At 41.3% G+C, this 21,704-nt stretch overlaps 1 protein-coding gene across 5 annotated transcripts in view; it reads right to left on the bottom strand.

Annotated features, from left to right (window-relative positions):
- Window positions 1–2,834: 2,834 nt before the first annotated feature.
- The window catches only part of ELMO1 (engulfment and cell motility 1), a 417,156-nt gene continuing 398,286 nt past the window's right edge, over window positions 2,835–21,704 (bottom strand). For all 5 annotated transcript variants that reach the window (XM_084621572.1, XM_084621573.1, XM_084621576.1 and 2 more), the window contains 4 exons: window positions 20,529–20,636; window positions 15,510–15,592; window positions 9,665–9,742; window positions 2,835–4,147 (listed from right to left, as the gene is read on the bottom strand). In XM_084621572.1, coding sequence (XP_084477698.1) covers window positions 3,947–4,147; window positions 9,665–9,742; window positions 15,510–15,592; window positions 20,529–20,636 — 470 coding nt within the window. In that variant the 3' untranslated portion in view covers window positions 2,835–3,946. The remainder of the gene's footprint in view (window positions 4,148–9,664; window positions 9,743–15,509; window positions 15,593–20,528; window positions 20,637–21,704) is intronic.

Raw genomic sequence — 21,704 nt, 5'->3', positions numbered from 1 at the left:
CCGCCTGGGCAGACTCGCTGCGGGAAGCGCATGGTGTGGAAGGGGATGCTGAATGCTCTGAGGTCAGACCCAGGAAGGTTGAAGCTGTGTAAGCTTCTTGCCTTGGAGACAGTACGCTCAGAGAGAGGAGGCATGCTCCCCCAGAGTCCTGACTGGTTTTGTAGGGAGTAGTTCCAGAGCATCACCCGGTGACTCCGTGACAATAACATTCACTACGTATTTGACAGTGCTGTTGGCTGAGATAGAAGAAGGTCTGATGAAGTTAGTGGAGATGATATATGAATATAACAAAGACTCTATGCATCTGAAGAAGTGGATTTTCACCCATGAAAGCTTATGCCCAAATAAATCTATTAGTCTTTAAGGTGCCATCGGACTCCTCATTGTTTTTATAACAAATACTATAGTCTAAAGTTAAATGAGGGAAAGAAAAAAAATTTGGTGGAATGCAAGGATCCTGGGAAAATATGCAAGATTCCAGTAAATGATACATCCGTACAGCTAGTGAGAAATTATTGCTACTTATGAAGTATCATTACAGAAGATGGAATATTGGATACTGAGGTCAGCACCAGACTAGCCAGAGTGAAAGAGGCATTCTGAAAGAATAAACATCTGATGAGAAGGAATATAAACCTGAATACTAAATTCTGACTTTTACAAAACTTACATTTGGTTTGTGTTAAATTACAACTGTGAAACATGGACATTCAAACAATTGATAATACAGAAACTACAATCCTTTGAATTATGGTGTTAAGCAAGAATTCTGAAAATATCATGGACAGACTGTTTGCAGTGTTGTTGTAGCTGTGTTCATCCCAGGATACAGGAGAGACAAAGTGCGTGAGGTAATATTGTTGATTGGACCAACTTCTGTTGGTGAAAGTGGCAAGCTTTTGAGCTCCACAGAATTCTTCTTCGGGTCATGGATAGACTGTGCAATCAACAAACAGGTACTGGAACTTAGCAAATGCTAGTCAGAAATCTTATCCAAATGAAGATTTTATTTGCAGGGCACATTTTAAAAGGTTCAGTAGGCAATGTATGTTTATGAGCTCTGTAAGGGAAAGTTGATGGCAGAACATGAGGAAGAAAACAAAGATCTTGGTTAGACAATGTGGTATCCTGGGTGAACCAAATGGACTATTCATCCACAAAGAGATTAACAGAGGATCATTCAGAATGGGCAACCATGGTTGGAAATCTCCAGTAACGGAGATGCCACATAAGAAGAAGGCCTTTTTACACTAAATGGTACAAAGGGGCCTCAGGGTAAATGAGAATCTGGCTCAGGTGTCTCCTGCCTCCCCAATATGCCTCAAGTTTATCCCGGAGGGATCATCTTAATGTGGGAGGGGGATATTCTGTCTCCTTGACCATTTGATCCTTAGGATATTTTATGGTGCAGCCTGAGATCACCAAACAGCAGTCAGACCTTTTAGTCACCACTGACATGGGTGGTTTTTTTATCCTGTTACCTAGAAATGATGTTTTTTTAATTGTTAGATTTTGTAAAATGCAGACCATTCAAATTGTTGTGGAGCATACATACATACATATATAAAAAACAATGCCAATCTCCATTAGCCAACTGAAAAAAAAGAGAAAGAGGTAACTGTCAGTCCAGGACAAAGGTGTACCCCTACTTCCATGCCCAGTCTCCAAGTACCATTCCAAAATCCAGATCACATTACCAATCCTGCAAAGCAGTCATGTGCCTTGGGTTTCCACCATTTGTGAACACTGATTATCTATGATGCAGCCTTGGCAACACTTCCTTACATTAAACATCTCCAGCTTTTACTCCATGAGTTTGAAATTTCCTTTCATCTTTTCTCAGATTGTGGCCCACAGTAACGTTTTGCTCTCGTGTTTATCTGTAGATTCTCTTTTCTTTTCTAACATCATTCACCATCTAAACCAATCTTATCTCTATCTTGTTAGACCAAAGTACAGTAGGCATATTGCAATTACAACCATATGAAGGTATCTTATTTAGGACCATCATACCTGAATTCATGAAGTTTCCTCTTCCTCCTTTCATCTCTAGGATGTGATCCACCCCCACCCATTCTGTGAAGGTGTCAATGTGTTTGGCCTACTCAAAAATTGCAGATGTTGTTGGAGCTACCAGAGGCACAGACCGTCTGCATGGAGGTTCTGTTTCTCAATTTACCCATCTAGCTTCATGGCACCACAGGGTCTGATAAAATTCCTGTGCGTGGGTTCACATATTAGAGGAGGAATCCATGCAAGTTAACATTGACTAAGACATGAATTTTGGAGGTGGTGGAATCTTTGCATTAGAGATTGATTCACCAGGACCCAGGCCCCGCACCTCCAGATCCCTGGCGCCTGACCCAGTGGAATACCTACAGGTAGGCAGCCAAAGGATTTGAAGAAGGGAGGAGGGGAAAAACGTGAAACAAAGCCAGCACTCCCTCATACTGTGCATCTGCAGCCTTGGTTTCTGGTTCGCTCCACTCAGGGAAGAGGAGGGAAGCATGTGGCGCTCAGATATTTCAGCAAATGAGAACCTAAAAATAATGGCCTACAATTGACTGTAATCGTACTGGTTTGCTTTGCATTTAGATTTGTCAATGGCTGCCTTTCAGAAAGGCTCACCTATCTACTGCAATGCAGCTTTTTAGACTTGCCAATTGCAATTTTGTCATCAAATAAATAAATAGTAATTATAATCAGATGCTTATGTTGCTACCATAGAGCCTAAAGTTACGCTTTCCCTTTCCCCTTTGTAGCAGAGGCCTCAGACGTGCTAGAAATGACAGAGAGTAAAAGAGAACTTCAAAATAAAAAAAACAAAGTTCCAGTATCATCACAACTCAGATTTTATTCAACAGCAAAGTTGAAGGAAATATTGGATATTTTACCCTCCCCGGACAAATGTTTTCAATGGATATTAAAAATAAAAACATCATCTCTAAATAAACTCACAATGTAATTCTTTTTCATTAAATATATTTGTTTGGCCAAAGAACAAAACCAAAAAGTTAGAACCCGTTGTACAAAAACAAAAAAGAAATCCCTTGCAAACTTGTAACACTGTAGCAATGACGATGCTGATTTAGATGTCTCACCATTTTCATTAATCTGTGGAAACTATTATTTTACTTTGAACCAAAAAAGAAAAACCCTTGGATAGCATCAAGCCAATCTTAGAGGCAACGGAGGCTTAGAATAGCTACAGGGAGAGAACACAACTAGTGCCTTCATTCACAATTTGTGCTAGTAATTCGGGAGACATATAGGGCTATTTAAGAGACGGCAAAAAAAGAAGTTAGAAGCATTGCAGTGGTATAGTGCACAGTACAGCAAAAACCTGCAAACTACTCATTCTAGGAAACTATAACTCTGGCAGAGCACAGATGATGGAGACACTGTTGCCAATGTAAAGGATAATGACAGTGATGATGGTGCAGAAGATTAAACAGTTAATACTTTTCATCTTTTTTTGGAATCAGTTGTGAGCTGACTCTTGGGATGGGTTGGGAAAATCTCGCTCTCTCCACCTTCCACTTACAGTAGCTGCTTCTCCTCTCTACCTCCAACTTCCAGATAAAGCACCTGCAGCACCAGGTTTGGTTTCGTAGGCATGCAGTTTGGAAGCATCGTATTTTATTTAGAATGCCTATTCCAGCATTAAAAATGTAAAAGTTCCTCTGATGGACGCTGCTTAGTGGTCTTCGCGTTAGCCACATCCAATGGACTGCAATTAGAAGTTAATTAAAGCAATGTAGTTTTTGACTAGCAATGGGGGAGCTGGGATCAGGGGAAAGGAAAAGATGCAGGGAATGGAAAGAAAAGTGAGTGCTTTAACCATAGTCCATAATCCAAGGTGTGCACATGTGGACTTCTCTCTCTCTTTGTTTAATCTTTCCAGTTATAATATTTCCAGTTTAAATGGGAGTTTCAATGGGCAGTTTCAGTTACAGTCATAAACAAAATCATAGTTGCTGGGCTCCTTTGGAATTGGTGGGGGAGCATCAGGAATCTGTATATTCTCCAAGTCGAGGAGACGCAGCTTTATCTCCATGCTGAGCAGTGTGTCCAAGTCATTTCGTGTCAGGTCACTCATCATATCCTTCCCAAGGAGGGCATTCAATCCATCGGTCCAGATACAGTACTGCCATGGAAGACAAAAACCTCCATTAAGTCTAGACCTGCTTTCCCATGCAAACAAATCAGCCAACTGCATCTTCTCCAGTGCATTTATGCTCCAGTGACTGAAGAACACCTCTAAAATTAAACTAGACAGATGTGCTTAAGCACTTCTTTGGCTTAATTTTAAACATATTGATTAGCTAGTGATTTAACGTGAAACAGGTAAACGTTTCAAACAACTGGTCAGAATATGGCAACAAAAATTCTGGGAAACAAATTGAAAGAAATGAAAAATACTCCATTTAAAAAAAATTGGGGGGAATTGCTCCGGTGTGGGTGGTTTTTTGTTTGGAAAATTTCAAACACAGTGAAAATTTTCTTTGTGAAAATTTCAATTTGAAAAAAGGCCTTTATTTAAAAAATTCAAAAAAATGCTGACTAAAAAAATGCAACCAGCTCTAATATTTGGTAAACTAGAAAACTGTATACAGTAAACCAAGTAGTTTCTAAAAGATACTTCTCCTTCAATATCAAGAGTGCCACTTTGTAGCGTGATATTCTGTCTTCCCTTCGCACTCAAATCAAACAAACAACGCATGTATTTTTGATCATGAACCATTACGAGCCTGATCCAAGTTTCATGTAGTCTAAGGGAAGCTTTTCATGGACTTCAATGGGAGTCAAATTGGACCCATGCTGATGTAGTATTTACCTACATGGAAAAATATATTTGCCATAAATGCTAATTATATTGTGGAAACTAAAATATGTATTATATGGAAAGAATCCTGCACTATCAGGGAGGTGGATTAGAAAACCTACCAGGACTTTTCAGATATCTAATTTTTATGTTATCACAATCATATATTTGATTTTAAAATACATTTGATCTGATCAAATATATTTCACATCATATATCTAGTATAGAAATATGTAATATAGTATATAACTACATGCTGTATGTAGGTGAGGTTGCGTACAAATACATATTAAGTATGTGTATATACAAACGCACATACACAAGAACAAGGATACACAAACACACACACACATATATAACCTATACATAAGCACCTCTTTATGTTAATAAATATGTATGGATCTATTTTCCAAAGCAGGAAACTAAATTACTTGTAGTAGTATGAAGTTAATCAATGTTCTGTCCTTCATAAAAACTAAATGTCAAGTTATCCTGGCATAATTCTAAACAGCTTTGTTTGGCCTGTAAAGAACCTCTTCTCTTGCTGTCTCTCTCTCTCTCTCCCTCTCTCTTTTTTTTTAATAGGAAATGCAATCTCACTCCAAAGCTGACAGCTTGAGATAAACATAAGTTGAATAACTGTTTTAAATAAGCAACAAACCCAGGGGAGGTTGGTGAACAAGAGTCAACTTCTAATCAGTCACTTCCATTTATTACTACAAACCATTTACGCAACTATGAACAAAAGTACTTGAATGGTATCATCTAAAAATAAAAAGATTTCAATCATGAACTCATGTGTCCTAGTTATAAGGGAAAAATTAAATCAACCATAGCTGAATTTTTATCTTACAAATGTTTCTGCTGGATTTCATGCCAAAGGATAGACTTTAAAATTAGCCAACTGTGTGCTGTAAGTTATAGCCAAACTTACAGATAGCTACAGCTGATTGTGTGCTGCACAAGAAAAGAAAAAGAATACTGATAAGAATCAGAGAAAAAATATCTCAGCGTATGTCTACACTAGGAAAAAGCATGTGTTTTTAAAATATGAGAGTTAACATACTTCAAAATCCTTGAGTAAAATCCTGCTCCACTGAAGTCAGTGGCAAAATTCTCATTGCATTCAACAGAGCCAGGATTTCACCTTTAATGTAGACAAGGCAAGTTGTAGTGTTAATGTGTTAGCTGCTTAGTGTGGAATTTATGGTTAGAGCTCTGCGCGGATACAAAAATGTGGATCCGCATCCACCAGGATCAACCCGCGATCTGCTAGCCGTCTTTTACCTGTATCCGCATCAGCAAGCCACCTCACAAGGGCTAGCGATGGAGTACGGGGGAAAGGAGCGAGTGGGAATGCAGGGTCTTGCAGGGAAGAGGCAGCAGAAGGGTGAGGACTTGGGGTAATGGGTAGTACGGGATGGGACTCAAGGAGAATGGGCGATGCAGAGGGTGGGGGCTCGGGGCCTGGGCCACCGCATTGTGTGCTGCTCCTGGGTGCTCACGAGCTACGGCACATGGCAGTGCGTATTGCATCACAGTGGGGCGGAGGGGTGGGGTGCTGGGGCCCCGCCTGCTCCAATCCCCATGGTCGGCGGTGGGACCTGCTGCCCAGAAGCTGGCAGGCTGGGATTGGGAGCGTGGCCAGTGCTGCTGGGCCGGGCCATGGTGGGAATGTTGGAGCTGCCTGAGCTGCTGGACAGGAAGTGGCGCTGCAAGCACATGCTGGACAGCCCAGAGTCCGACCTGCTGCCCAGCCCCAGCTACTGGCCACCAGTCCCGAGCACGCTGCGCCCCCCTGGGCTGTCTGAATCAGACGCCGCCAGCCAGGCGCCGCTGGGGAATAGAGCCCTGTGTGGTTGTATCTGCATCCGATCCACTATCCGCAAAAATGGTCTGCAGGTATCTGCACATTTGCAGGGCTCTATTTATGGTTCATGCTGACCAGCTAATAAGGTTTCAAACTCTAACTTGCCCTGTCTACAATAGGATTTTAAATCGTGCTAAGCTATCGTGTTTTAAATATACATTTTTTCCCTAGAGTAGACAGGCCTCCAAGAAAGAAAAAAAAGCTGACCTGAAAATAAGATTAATGCCGAACACACAACTCCATGGTATTTTGCAAATACACAGTTTCCTTAAACATGTCTATAAGAAAGATTTATTGAAAATGGTTTTGCCAGGATTCACTTTATCAGGAGAAGTAAAGGAATAATTGCAAAAGAAACGGAGGGGCTTTTACATGTGGAAGCATACTGGAAAGCTCTCCCTGTAACATCTGATCATCTGATGTAACCAGCGCTCCCTCAGTGCAAGCATCGCAGTGCGCTGGTGAGGGCAGAGCAGCCATAGTCCTCCTTTGGTTCAAATAGTACCGATTTGGAGCCCCTTCCAGCTCCTGGCAACGTTCTTCTGGCCACCTATTATGTGGGCGCAGTGGATGGAGAAAGGGACTCCTTGTCTCATCTCCACTTTGGCAAGTGAACCTAATCAGACACATATAATTTAGGAACTGCTAGAAATCCTACTGAGTTGGTAGAAAAATTACGGCATTGATTCAGTGGTATTTCTTTCAACATACAAAACAGACTAAGAGCCACTGAAGAATCAACTCAGTTTAATACAGACTAATTTTAATGAAGTGGCAGTGAAACCTAATTATAACCAGTCTCATGACCTTCTCTGTCAAAAAGCAGGGAGGGAATAATCCACCTTTTGGGGGGGGGGGGAGATTCAGTGAAAACCAGCTCTCAGCATTCAAATGAAAAACAAATATGACAGTGTGATCGCAAAGTGTTCACACCTCTGGATAGCAATGAGCGTTGAAAGCTGGCTAAGCTCGATTGCCAAATTTAAAAGATCATGAGTCAGGCTCCCCAAAACCGTGATGGTAGCTCACACATCATGAGTTAAAAAAATTGGGTTCATTTTATTTGTTTTCTGGTTTTTAAGCCTTTAAACACACTAAATATTGATAGACAAATCTCAAAAGTTGGGAACACTGCTAAGTTAAGTTAACACTGCAAAATTAAGACCAATTATGACATATCCGCACCACCACCAGAAACTCGGGCTGGGTTTTTGGTGGGGGAACCTGTGAAGCTAAACGCTGCAGGAAGTACTGCCCAGCAGGGCCTGAGTGGCAGCACCTTGCAGCCAGCTGATTGGCCCATGCCTGTATATAAACCAGGAAGCCCTTACAGGGAGCTGTCTGAGCAATGACACTGACTGCCTGCTTCCTCCGCCTCCAGACCTTGCCTTGCTGTGAACCCCTGACACCGGTTCATGTCTGGCTCGGCTACATGCCTTCTGTCTGCAATTCAGAGCCTCACTCTTGCTTCCTAGCATCCCGACCTGGCTCAACCCCCCACTCCGCTACTCGTCTCCTCACCACAACTTGGTAACTGATCCATGCACACTGGCTGCCCACTGCCCTGCCCTGACACTGGCCCTTGCCTTTCTGGTCACAAACGCAGACTTTTTCAGGCATGCCAATTTTGTTTTAAAGAAGCTGGACAAAGTTGAAGGTAAAAACAGAGGAGGATATTTGGGAAAAGATTACAAGGCCTGTGTTGGTTCATTAGAAGATGGCAGTAGTCAGAGGCTGCATTTTCCAGTGGAGGTGACTGAAATATTTACTAATTTCCATGATAATTCGCCCCTAAGAGCCAACATGGACTATAATTAAATTTTTGCAGAATTTATGGCAGAAAGAACGCAACGTGTGTCTAGAGGTTCAAGAGGACTATGTCTTGTCTAAAACAGTAACTCTTAACAGTAGCTGAAGCTTTGGGAGCTCTAGAAACCTTATTGTCAACTTCTCTTAACTGAACATTTGCCATCAGATCACTTCCTGGAACGAAAAAGCTTTTAAGTGACATTGAAAAATTAATCCTCAGGAAAAGCCAAATGTGCACAACTCATTACTTCTATTAGAATTAACATCTGTTTGAAGGATTTTAGCCAGAATTGCAAATGTGAAAGCTGCATACCTAATGCACTTTAGTTGTCATTTCTTGTGCTAAGCATCCTTCTAAGTTTATATCTGGAAATCCCAAATTCTTTGAGACAATCATTTGTGATGCTTCCACCGTCAATTTGGAAATTGACCATTATCTTCCAAGGTGTATGCTTCTTTGGGGGTGGGCGGTTTTGTTTTGCTTTTTTATTTGCACAAACACCCACCAGCTCACAGAGCTATGTCCCATCCCACACTGTGGATACAGCAGAATGTATAGTGTTGTGTGCCGGGGCATGCTTAACAACATTAAACTGAGAAAGGGGGGCTGTGCCATTCAGTACCATAAAAGGCCAATGTGTTTATATCCATAAACTCCACTGATGGTATGGGAGTGCGGTCAAGACTAGCTGATGATGCCTGTTGGTGTTTACCAGTCTTGATAGTACAGGCCAGGGACGTTATCCTGAGGTTAATTTGATTAATCTGTAATCTTGTATGAATTGATTATTGATCACACAGGAGAAGACTGAAGTTTTATTTGTATTCACTTGGGAGAATTACCTACTTTCCAGTGATTAAGGTAGATTGAATTAAGAAGAGGAGCTCTTACCACACCAGGAAAGGAGGAGGGGGAGTTATGAGCGAGCACAGCTCTCCCAGAACAGAAAAGGGAGAGGTCTCTCTCTGTTTTATTATTATTTGTATTACTGTATCACCTAGGAGCTCCACTCCTGGACCAGGACTCTATTGTGCTAGGCACTGTACAGACACAGAACAAAAAGACTGTCTCTGAAAACGTATGATCTTTAGAGACGCAGGACAGCTGTGTTCCCCACCCCACCTCATCCTGGTTTCCCCTTACTTTAACCTCTACTTACCTCATGCTTATCAGGAGCGATGAAATTCAGTTGGCCATTTGAGTCATACAATATAGAGAAAGCAAGCTCAAGCACCTCCTGGAAGAACACAGTCACAAAGAAACGCATATTAGAAGTCCATAAGAAAGAGTCATACATTCACACCTTGCTCTCTTCCCTCCCAACAACTCTGAAGAAATCTGAAATACTTTACTGTACGCACCAGAATAAAATGATACTCACCTGAAATTCTACTTCACTTCCAACCAATACTGCCATGGTGCCAACGTATCACAAGAGACACTGACAACAACGGAACCAACACTGGGGTCAATGGGATTTAGGCAAGGCTAAAAATCTGAAATGAGTAGCAGTGACAGTGTGGGGTTCCAAATTAGGTTAGAGTTTGGGTTCTGGTTTGAGCCATGCCATGGCTAGGGTCTGAGACCAGAGACACCAAAACCTCGCATAGCCATAGCCCCATAAGACAGATATCTCACAAGGACAGTTCATTTTGTGGTATTTGTGCTATCATTGATGCTGGAAATCTTACAAAATTATACATTCTCAGAAGATTTCTGCCATTTTGGTTGCCATGGGAACCAGAATGGGCAAATGTGTCCCATGTGGGTTTGGATCCAACCACACAGAGGAAAATCTCCAAGGAGCACAGAAGGCTGCCATAGCTGACTCTTCACCCTCCTCTCAGGGCCCACCCCCACTAGTGTAGGGGGCATTTTAGGGATAAGAGGGGTGAGTGTTCAAACAGACCTGCACTCTGGTGATCCCCACTAACATAACGCCCTTTAGAGAGTCATTACAAGCTGGTGTAACATAAAGCAGCTCTGTAGCTACACAGAGTTTTCCTGAATAATATAAGGAAGGAAGGCAGAAACATGGTGAAAAAGCTACCTGTGTGTTTCTCCTCACCTACACTTCCACTGTTGCCCCCAAGAATCTGGGCCACAGTATAACCACCTTCAAACTTTTCCACCACTCCACCCCTTCCTACATCTCTACCCTCATTCCTTCTACTCTCACTTCCCCACTCCTCATGTTTCAGCCCAAGCTTCTCTCCTCACTGCCTCATTCAATTCTTTCCCATTGCAGATTCAGTGCCTTATTCCATGCTGTCCTCTCTGCATTGTACAGGCTCCCAAATCAGGTGCTAACTCCCTACCTGTCCTCCTCTGAACCCCTCCTGAGAACTCAAGAGTCCCACAAAACCTAGTGGCAATAACTTCCACCTTCCATGCTCTGCTCTTCAAAAATGCCATTATCTGTGTGTCTACTCAGATTGTAAGATCTTTGGGTTGGGCGGTCGCTCTGTGTGTGTGTGTGTGTGTACAGGTCATACCTGTTTCAAGTCCATGTAACCTCTAGAGCTATATTATAAACTCTGACACAACACTGGGTACATAATTGGTGTCTAAGAAATACTGTAATAATAAGGATAAATTAATAAGTTTCTCAATGTGGTTCACATTCTTATTTTCCTTTTCAAATGGTCTTAGCATAAAGTGCTACAAATAAAAAATGTTAGCTCCTCCTATGCAGTAGCTGCATCTAGCTGAGATATTACTGTTTTTGTTGTTCAGTTATAAATATCTCATATAAGATTTTTTTTGAGGGAGGGAGGGGGAAGTTGGAAAGAGATGATCAGTTTTTTCCCCTATGTATCTGAACTTGGAATTTTCAAAGGAGCCTAAGGGAGACAGGGAAGCATGCAACTCCTATTGAAAGTCAATGGGAATCAAGTTCCTTTGAAAATGCCAGCCTATGTGAATAAATAGTTAGCATTTATCAACAGTGACCACACTGCTATCTAAGGCACTGTGGTATTTCCATATGCTGAGAATAGCAAGTAGATGTGGTATATCAGTTATTGTAGCATGTCTCAGTATCAACTCTGACTAGTTTTTACCGCATACTAACGGTCATTAGTGAAGTGACTAGTGTAGCCTCCACTTGGTGGATTCAGAAATATTCCCCTCCATATCATGGGGCAGGCTCTTTTTACCCCCTTGCTTCCTGGTCAGTGGTCTCATAACACTAATTGTCTTTATTGGCTCTCTTGAAGAAGGAGAGAAGAGAGTCATACAACTGTTGTTCCTATACTTCTAGAAGCTACAGGAGCGCTGCTTCCTACATTCATGATATTGAGGATCAAAAATGAAACAACTGTAAATCTATGGTGGCTATAGCAGATATACCAGACTAGATTTGATCACAGGTACACAGAGCCAGAGTAGCTCCATTGACTTCAGTGGGGTTACTCCATATTTACAATGGTGTAACAAGACCAGAATCTGGATTACAAACTTTAAATTACACCCTATACATACTTTCTGGTTGATCTGAAACTTCAGATCACTTTGCTACTGGTTAATTGTTATGTTGCCACTGCCTAAGGCTGAGGAGCACAAGCGGTCACATGCAGCTGAAACCACCATGTGAGCATCCTTCCACCTCATCCTGAGTGGTCTCATGGTTCCTACAGCCCACATCACAGGTTGGGAACCACAGGCCTATTAAATCATCTTAAGTCAATGCCAGGGCAGGATGGTTCCCACAGTATACTACCTAGAATGTGTGCTGGTGTTCTTGTTCTGTGATAACCAAGATGAAATTAAAGAGAACACACGTTTCTGAACAATGTAAGTTAGATTAATTTCTGCTCACTAAAAATTCACCACAGATGGAGAAAGTAAATAAGTGTTATTTACTCCTTCACGTAACACAAGAACCAGGGGTCACCCAATGAAATTGATAGGCAGCAGGTTTAAAACAATCAAAAGTAAGTATTTCATCACACAACGCACAATTAACCTGTGAAACTCATTGCCAGGGGATCCTGTGGAGGCCAAAACTGCAATGGGGTTCAAAAATAATTAGATAAGTTCATGGAGAATAGGTCCATCAATGGTTATTAGCCTGGATGGGCAGGGACGGTGTCTCTAGCCTCTGTTTGCCAGAAGCTGGGTATGGCCAACAGGGGATGGATCATTTGAAGATTACCTGTCCTGTTCATTCCCTCTAGGGCACCTGACATTGGCCACTGTTGGAAGACAGGATACTGGGCTACATGAACCTTTGGTCTGACCCAGTATGGCTGTTCTTAAGTTCTTAAACTTGCCAAGTCAGCAAATGGAAGGGATGGCTGGGGAATACCCATAGCTAGATGAACATGTGTCTCATACTTCCTCGTTAAATGCCTTCTAAATCAAATACAATTCATTGGCATAAAATATATTAATATTATATGAGAAGCACAAATGAGCCTAATAGTGAGCCTTAAAAATTGAACCCAATTTAAAATGTGAGCAAGACTAAACAACCATGGATTCAAGACTGCTTCTATCAAGCCATTCCAGTTTCACATGGCATCAAAATTCCAGTTCAGCTTTGTTCCTGTTTATTTCTAAATGATCCCACTGGAAGAATAAGGGCTGATGTTGGCCAATGGAGAAACGATGAAGCCGCTGTTAAGAACATTCTGCCAATTCTATTCCTGTGTGTAACATTCTCATTCTCTCATTAATTTTCTTTTCTGCCAATGAATACACATTAAGGTGCTTGTTATTTTTATATATATATATGTCATAACTTGATGAAGGTGTTCTTTTAAATCCTCTCTTCAATTGTGAAACTTCAACCTACGCTCCACATTTTGTAAATACAAAGAAAACAGGGTTTGTGAGATTTTGATACATGATTCTCAGATGTCAAACTAAATTAAATTAAAATTTATGTAAGCAGTGCTGCAATATTCTGCACAGACTATTAAAATGTTGCAGACATTGTTCATACAGTTTGTATTACACAAGAACTCATCTTCCAAATTCTGTTATTCCTAAAGCAGAAAATGAGGCCATGGAAAAATCAACATAATAAATGGAGTAATGACAAAGATTATTACAGTCTGTACCAAAAACTGAATTCAACAGCTATGGATGTAATTATGTTACCTATCAATTCCCAATCTCCACATCTTTGGTTAGCAGCTTTATGCCAGTCCATTGCAATTTTACCCTAGGAAATGGAGCATTACTGACTGCTGAGGGCATACAAATCTGTAGCCCTGCTATTTAGCATTAAACTCTACTTAAACACTGCTGTTTATAAAGATGACAAATTTTCATCACCCACTGTCTGGTTTCTGTCTTTGTTTTTGTGGACAAATGAATGCCAAGATAAGGAAGCACTAAAAATACTTCATATATATCATATAGTTGCCACAGCCAAATGCTGTTGATGTCTCAGATGCAGCAATAAGTAGGAGCTGTGTGAAATCTATTGTGGGTATGTGTGTGTTTGTATACTGATTCAGAAAATTAACCAGGAAAGTGTTTCCTTGCTTTTTTTGTTGTTGTGTGGTTTTGATTTTCATTTGATAAGGCTTTTCATTTTCAATCAGGAATATTCTATAGTGAAAGAAGATGAGGGTACACTCTATATTTCAAAATGACTATTTTGCTCTATAAGCCAAATAGAGCTGATATTAGTTACCTGTGTGGGAAACATACGCAAACAGAGCTTCTGAGATGGTCTGTCCCTCCAGCCCTCATCAGTGTAGTATCTTAGAATCAGTTACTGAGGGAAAAGCTAGTTTCAGCTGTCTCTACCTGTCCACATCTCCTTCTCATCGTAGGAAAAGACCAGAGGTAGGGATGGACAGAGAAAGGTACATTGTAATGGTTACATTGGGAAGCTTTCACTGCACCCGTCCTCACTGTGCCTGGCTCCAGATCTGTCATTAGTCCTACGTTTTCATGAACATTAAACACACACATTTTGTTTTCAAAATTAAACACCACTGAGGTAGGAAATCCTATTTTTAATATTTTATGCTTCAGAATCTTTCTAAGCATCACAACTAGAGGTGGATCAAAAGCAGAACTTCAAAATATTCCTAATGTCAGGCATTGATAGATTCAGATTCAAATCCCCTGGCTAGAACCCTGTGGTTTCAAGTCAGATCCAAAGCAGTGAGGGTCTGATTCCCCCACTGACATTCATCTGCAGCACATGTTGATGGAAGTCTCATGAATATACCTGTTGGTAAGGGATTTCCACCTTTAAAGATCATTGGATTTCCCAAGCTCTCATAATTGGGAACTAACTTCTCAGCAAAAAAAGGAAAAAAAAAGCTCAAGATTTTAGCACTATGAAACCTGAACACTAGTGCTAGTTTCAGCTTCTTGACCTCAAACTCTGAAAAATATCCTAAACCTAAGCTGGATCTGAACACTGCCTCCTCTTCTCAATCCCACTGTAACACTCAACGCATCATCGCCTCCTTAAAATTCAAATATCACATCGCATCCTTTCATCAGTATCCATTTCACACCTGGGTTTTCTAGCACACCTCAATCTGAAATTACTATAAACTGGATATAAATTGTATCTTTGCTGTGTGACAGGGATGCAGTGACAGATTCATCAGAGAATACGGTAAGCACCATTTATTTGTTTAATGAGGATAATTTTTCAGCAGGTAACATTGCTAGGCCACTCATCAATAGGTATTGCTACTCTGTTAGACTCAATGGAACCCACCCAGAAGCTAGCACCACCTGATCACTTGTCCGTATGTGTTGTGTTTATCCACAATTATCATAATGCACAGATGCCATGAAAGTTAAACATAGGGTTGAGCCCACCCAAGTATGCTTGTCTAATAATTTGACGCACATGGTCCTAGATCAAAACAGAAAAAGACAGAAAAATAGAGTGTGAGTGATTGTGTGTGTGTTCACGTACAAATGGATTTGCAAAAGCCAGAAGGCAGTTATTTCAGGAAAGGTCAAATTCACAGTCTTTGTACTCTGCAGTGTGAACATTTATAATAATTTGAAAGTCATACCTTATTTTGTTTAAGAGCACCTTTCTCCTTCATGTGAGGGCAGTCCTTCCCTGTCACAACTGCCTTTATATCTGCCACAGGTACTGCATTAAAAAAAAAGAAAATGAGTGTAACTAAAATGTGTAAAAGCTGTGCTGTCAAACAAGAGACAAAACTGATGTGTCAAAAATTCCAGCTACGATGCCATTACCAGAGTCTGCTGTGAAAAAGGAAACTAAGCAAAACAACTGAAACAGGCATCACTGAGCCTTAACATAAGGGATTCAAGTTTCACAGGTCCAGATGGAAACGTGAACTAGGATTCTGCTTTCTCCCTCTTGTTGAGACTTTTGATGGAAAATGGATTTTGTGTAGATGTGTGTAGGCTTTATGTACACTCACACCTCTACACCAGAGGTTCTCAAACTGTGCTCCGTGGACCACCAGTGATCCGCGAGCTCCATACAGGTGGTCCGTGGATAGTACCCTCTAAGATGCACGCCTAGGTGGCCACACACAAAAGAATGAAGGGCCACCCACCTAATTAGTGGAGCCGTGCAGGCGTGGCTCCACTAATTAGGTGCCCGGACCCTGGAGAAGAAACACATGTAAGATGAGGTGGTGGCCTTGGGGGGAATAGGGGGTAAGTGGGAGGGGGCAGTGGAGTCAGAAGAGGGGGTGGGAGGAATTTGGGACGTGCAGGGCTGCGGTGGTCAGAGAAAAAGGCAACTTTCCCCAGTTCCAGGGCTGCGGCTGCCAGAGAGAGACAGTGCTCCTTCCCAGCCTCAGCTCTGTGGCTGGGGTGAGAATCTCCTCCTTCCCAGCCCCAGCTCGGGGGCTGCCGTGGCGGGGGAGAGAGGGCACATCCATTGCACTAGAAAGGTAAGACTACTGATCTTAAAATACGAGTTGTGTGCTTTCATTTGTAGAATAAAAAACGTTATTAAGTTTTTTTTATATAGCGCTTTTATCCAAAGCATTTTACAATATTTAGCTAATGGTACAAATATTTGGAAAGCTCATTAAGCGGTCTGCCAAGACCCTCAGCAATTTTCAAGTGGTCCACACACAATGAAAAGGTTGAGAACCACTGCTCTAGACAACACATAGCAGGTGTCTGTCTTATTAATTTAGATATAATTTTTTCATGTTGTTTTACACTTCATCCATGACTGGTTGCTCAATCACACTCTCGTGATTTTGATGGGGAAACTATATAAAGCTTAGAATGACCAACCATCACTGGTTTTTTTTTTTAAATAATTTTTAAAGTAAGTTCATTTAAAAAAAAATTTGAAAAGTTTCACTTGTCACAGTCTGTGCAGGAGTAAACTTGGTGAGGTCACTAGAACACAGAGATAAATGCAACTGTGCTTCAAGTGGAAGTCAATTTTCCGGCAGTAATTACATTGTGGAAAATCTATATACTCTAAATATAATATAGTCAGTGAATGACAGAAAGCTTCTACAATCTATAAATAACCCATTATCTTGTGACTTTGGAAAAGGATCATATGGAGCAGGATAATAACATGAAAGTCTGTCATTGCTTGAGTCTTTAGAGTCTCTAACGGAAATGCTACAGTAGAGAATGCATTTTTCCCCCGATGGACTCAGCAGCCACACGTATTTTATGTATTATATGTGTGTCTTCTCTAGTCAAGACAACAAATGGTTGTATCACTCACAATGTTATGGTTGAAAAGACAACACAAAATATTAAAATACAGTGCAATTTTTAATGGATTTTTTTACATACAGTAAACCACAAGAAGCATAAATTATTCCTGGGGTTATCTATTCAAACTCTCCTCCTTCTGTCTACTTTAGGGTTTTATAGTACCACCCATCACTCGTGTACCTAAGCAACTTCCTCATAGCAAAGATAGCAATACCCGTAGCAAAGTCCCTAATGGACTCCATGGAGTCATTGGCACTTTTCTCTTTTAGCGTCAACACTCTGCTTAGGGTAGGTTTTTTGAGGGGCTGGGAGGAATTTGGGAATAAAAGGGGGTGTGTGAGTTGTGAGTATCACTTATGGTGAAAAGACTTTCTCTAAACTGAAGGCTTTGTAACATTTCCTAAAGATGGTCAGACTGAATTCACCTGATCTCATCTGGAAGGTTGTTCCATAGCCGGATCCCCTGTACCAAGAATTATGGTTCCCAGATCTCATATGCTTTGCCCTGGGTTTTGTGATCTGTATTGTCCCAGAAGCATACAACTGTAATGGTAATTCATAGGTCAAAATTTGGTCTTTGATGTAGCTGGGGCTTGATCCATTAATTGCTTTGAAAATTAGCCAAGGCCTAAAACTGGCACTGACAGCTGACAGGGAGCCAGTGGAAGATCTTGATTATGGGTCTGACATAGTCTAAGCCATAGAAGAGGTGGGCAGCTGCATTCTGTACCAGGTAGAGCCTGTGCGTAATCTTCACATTCACCTTCAGATACAATGAGTCACAGTAATCCAGCCTGGATATGACCAATGCATGGATTATTGTGGCCAGGTCCTCATCTGGGAGGAAGGGATCAAGTTTCCTAGCAAGCTGGATATGAAAGAAGGCATTTTTGAGAACTGATGGTACCAGTTCATCTAAACAGGACTCCCCTCTCTACAAATCACCTCAGTCTCATTTTCCTTTCCCTCATCCCCTTTCTGGTTCTCCCCCTTCTGCACTGGGGAATGGGAAGAGAGAAGGACCACTGTGTGTCCTGCTTTGCTCACTGGAGGAGGAGCAAGAAGGCTTGTCCAAAGCTGGCAGTGGAGAGCACAGTAATCTTTATGTCTAGGAGAGGGTAGGTCAGTATATTCAGATGGTAGCAAATCTCTGTAGTCCCACATTATAGGGTGACTCGAAAACTAGGGCGATTGCACTTAGACACAGGTTTTGTAGGTTCCCAAAGCCAGTTCTATATGGCATGTGTAGAACAGTAGCACCTTATTATTGGGCTCTATTTACATGAGTTGGATGGTTCTCATGTTCCATTTAAATTAATTTCTAATGTAATGGCTGCTGTGATAAACTATGTGTCCCCCTGAGCCTGAAAAGTCTGTGGCACTCAAGAAATGGTGGCCCTCCCTCAAATTCTGTCACTATCTAATTCACTTGGTCATCTGACATACACATTTTATGGAGGTTGGGGCCCAGTCACGAAAGCCACAGTTCAAGAGTGGGGTTTGCTGCCTCGTCTTTCACTCCAAAGCTACTGTAATATTTTTGCCCTATTTCTCTAACTGCAGAGCAAACAAATAGCTTTTCCCAGCACCAATGCTTTTGTGCAGCGATCAGAAACCCTGTCCTAGATTCTGACAAAGGACTCCAGTAAAAGCACGAAACAACCTTGAGGCAATTCTGTACAGCAATGAAAATAAGTGAAAGTGACTGTAAAATGCCACTATGATGTGACTCCAGTTAGGTGTGTCATCTTCCCAGGCCAACACAAAGCAGCACCCAGACATTTTTATGGGATGGGGGCAGAACAAAGATTTTGATTTCATTATCCCAAAGGTTTGTGTTACACTGATTTATTTTTATTAATCAATTAAGAAGTTTAGGTTATTAAGTTATTTCTCTCTCAGTTTTCAGGCTGGAGAAATTCCCAAAGTCTGCAAAATTATTCTTTTACTTCACTAAGGAAGCAGAATAAACTTGTATGAACTTTACTCACAGATGACTGATACGATAATGCCAAGAATGACATTTATTACTAATGAGGACAAAATACAAGGAAATGATTTCTTACCCATTCTTTAAGTTTTAGTCTCATTTTTTTGGGGTGATGTGTCATGACTATTATCTTGGTCATCATCAAAGACCAAATCTAGGACCTCCTGAGCTACAGTTTGAGCCTCTATGTCTTAAGCTAAGGGGGACACTTTCAAAAGGGGATGAGTTTCAATAGGTCTTGGGCTCCTAAATTCCTTAGGTGCTCTTGAAAATCTCTCTTTACGTTCCCTAGATGGGATCTGTGAAAGAGTGACATGCTCTGTTGATTGGGCACAGAGGAGGACACATAACCCACACTGAAAAGAGAGAAGTTACACTATTCTGAGAAATGGGGTATCATTTAAGCGCATGCAACCATTATAATCAAGCTAGTTGTCTCAACTTTTGAAAAAGACCTTCATCTGCTCTCCATCATGGATTTATCTCCCAGATACTAGACCATTTACAGGAGCAGGAACAGCTGTCTTCACTTACAAAAGGTGTTTACTATTCCAAATTGATTTTATTTGACATCCGCAGTCTGATGAGGCAGTGAGAATGAATTGTGTTACTATGTAGAAAACATAACATTTCGAAACTAAAAGTTCAAAAGAGGACTCATCTGAAACCAGAGTATGCATTCCTCATGCACACTTTCCAAAACTTGAGAGTGATACATGAACGCATCAAAAAATGTCCATGCTTACTATCTAAATATTTCTGTGGCCTGCCCCCATCATGGAGTCCTGGAATATTGCTTAATCATTAATGTGTATGTTCTTACAACCCCCATGAGGTAGAGGAGAATTATTATCCCTGTTTTACAGATGAGGAAGTGAAGCAATAAGAGATTAAACAATTTTCTCAGGGACACAGAAGAAGGCTGTAGCAGAGTCTGGAATTGAACCCAGATCTCACAAGTTCCCGGGCCACAAGAGCAGATCTATGCCACCCATGGATTCGCAAAGACAAGATCTGGTCGCTTATTTTGGGTTTCAAAATGAAGCTAAACAAGAGAACTGAGGTGAACAATCCAAATGTCGGCATAAATTGACTGGAATCGGTCACATCCTTCTGGGTAGAGTTGCAATTGGATAGCCTTGAAAAAATACACACTTTTCAAGCTCTACCATCACTGCAGGCTGACAAACTTTATAGACTGCCCAGAGGTCTGTATTTGAGAAGAATGCTTATGACAAGATATACCTTAACCAGAGGGGCATGGCATACTGGGCCCATTAATGGAGATATTTATATTGCATCATCTTAAAGGCAAATAAGTAACTTAAAAATTAACTAATAGAAGAGCCAGCACATTTACATGACTTACATTTATCCTGCAAAGAATCATGAGGAACTTCTCCCTGTGGACTTTCTTCCAAGTCTCCATAGTGCAAGACCTTGTGATTGGGCGATAATCGACAATACCAAAATTTGTCTGACAAAATAATACATTAAAAAAGGTTAATATCTGTTTTCATCTTCATCCACCAATAGTTTAGGAGAAAAGTTATTCATTTCATATGGTAAACTGCAGGGAAGTAGTATTGTGTAATGGTTAAAGAATGTGTGATGTGTTTTGAGGAGGGCAAGGACTTTGCCTGTTCACAATAATTCACATAATTAAGAAGAGTCTTTGAACTGGTCCTCTTGCAGCATTTCTTTTTCATTCAGCCACCATTTACGAAAACCAGTGTTAAACAAGAACCCTTCTGGGAAGAGACTTAGGCTAACGTTTTCAAGAGAAACTAGTGACTTTGGGTGCCTAACCTGAGATGCCTTTAAGGGGACTGTTTGGAAGAAGGGCAGAGTGCTCAGTAATTGAGAACCATACCCATTTAAGACATCTCAAATGGAGCACCCAAAAATGACTATTTACATTTGAAAACTGTGGCCCTTGCCTTCTGATATGCGTTATAAAACACCATGTACACGTACTGTGTTACAGAACATAATAATAATTTCCCTATGGTTTCAATAACTACATCACCAAGAGCCTTATTCTATAGATCAGGGATCGGTAACCTTTCGCAGCGGCCCACCAGGGTAAGACCCTGGCGGGCTGGGCTGGTTTGTTTACCTACCATGTCTGCAGGTTCGGCCGATCGCAGCTCCCAGTAGCCGTGGTTCGCCGCTCCAGGCCAATGGGGAGCTGCGGGAAGCGGTGCGGGCCGAGGGATGTGCTGGTTGTTGCTTCCCGCAGTCCCTGATGGCCGGGAGTGGTGAATCATGGCCAGTGGGAGCTGTGATCGGCTGAACCTGCAGACACGGCAGGTAAACAAACTGGCCCAGCCAGCTAGGGGCTTACCAATCCCTGCTCTAGATAACAAATAAGTCATTACTTTGTACGTCCACAAATGCATATTGTTCTCTCGGAGCCCAAGTATATTTATACTTCTTCCCATCTTCAGCTTCTTCAGTTATTATTCCTCTTAATATTTGCCAAGAACTGCTACCACTAATATTTCCTGGCAGAGCCAGACTAAAATACTAGCTAACATACAAG

This window comes from Lepidochelys olivacea (genome assembly GCF_965140295.1).
Source record: "Lepidochelys olivacea isolate rLepOli2 genome assembly, chromosome: 2".
NCBI lineage: Eukaryota > Metazoa > Chordata > Testudines > Cheloniidae > Lepidochelys > Lepidochelys olivacea.
Note: the sequence above shows the minus strand (reverse complement) of the source record. Positions and strands in the feature narration are given on the sequence as shown.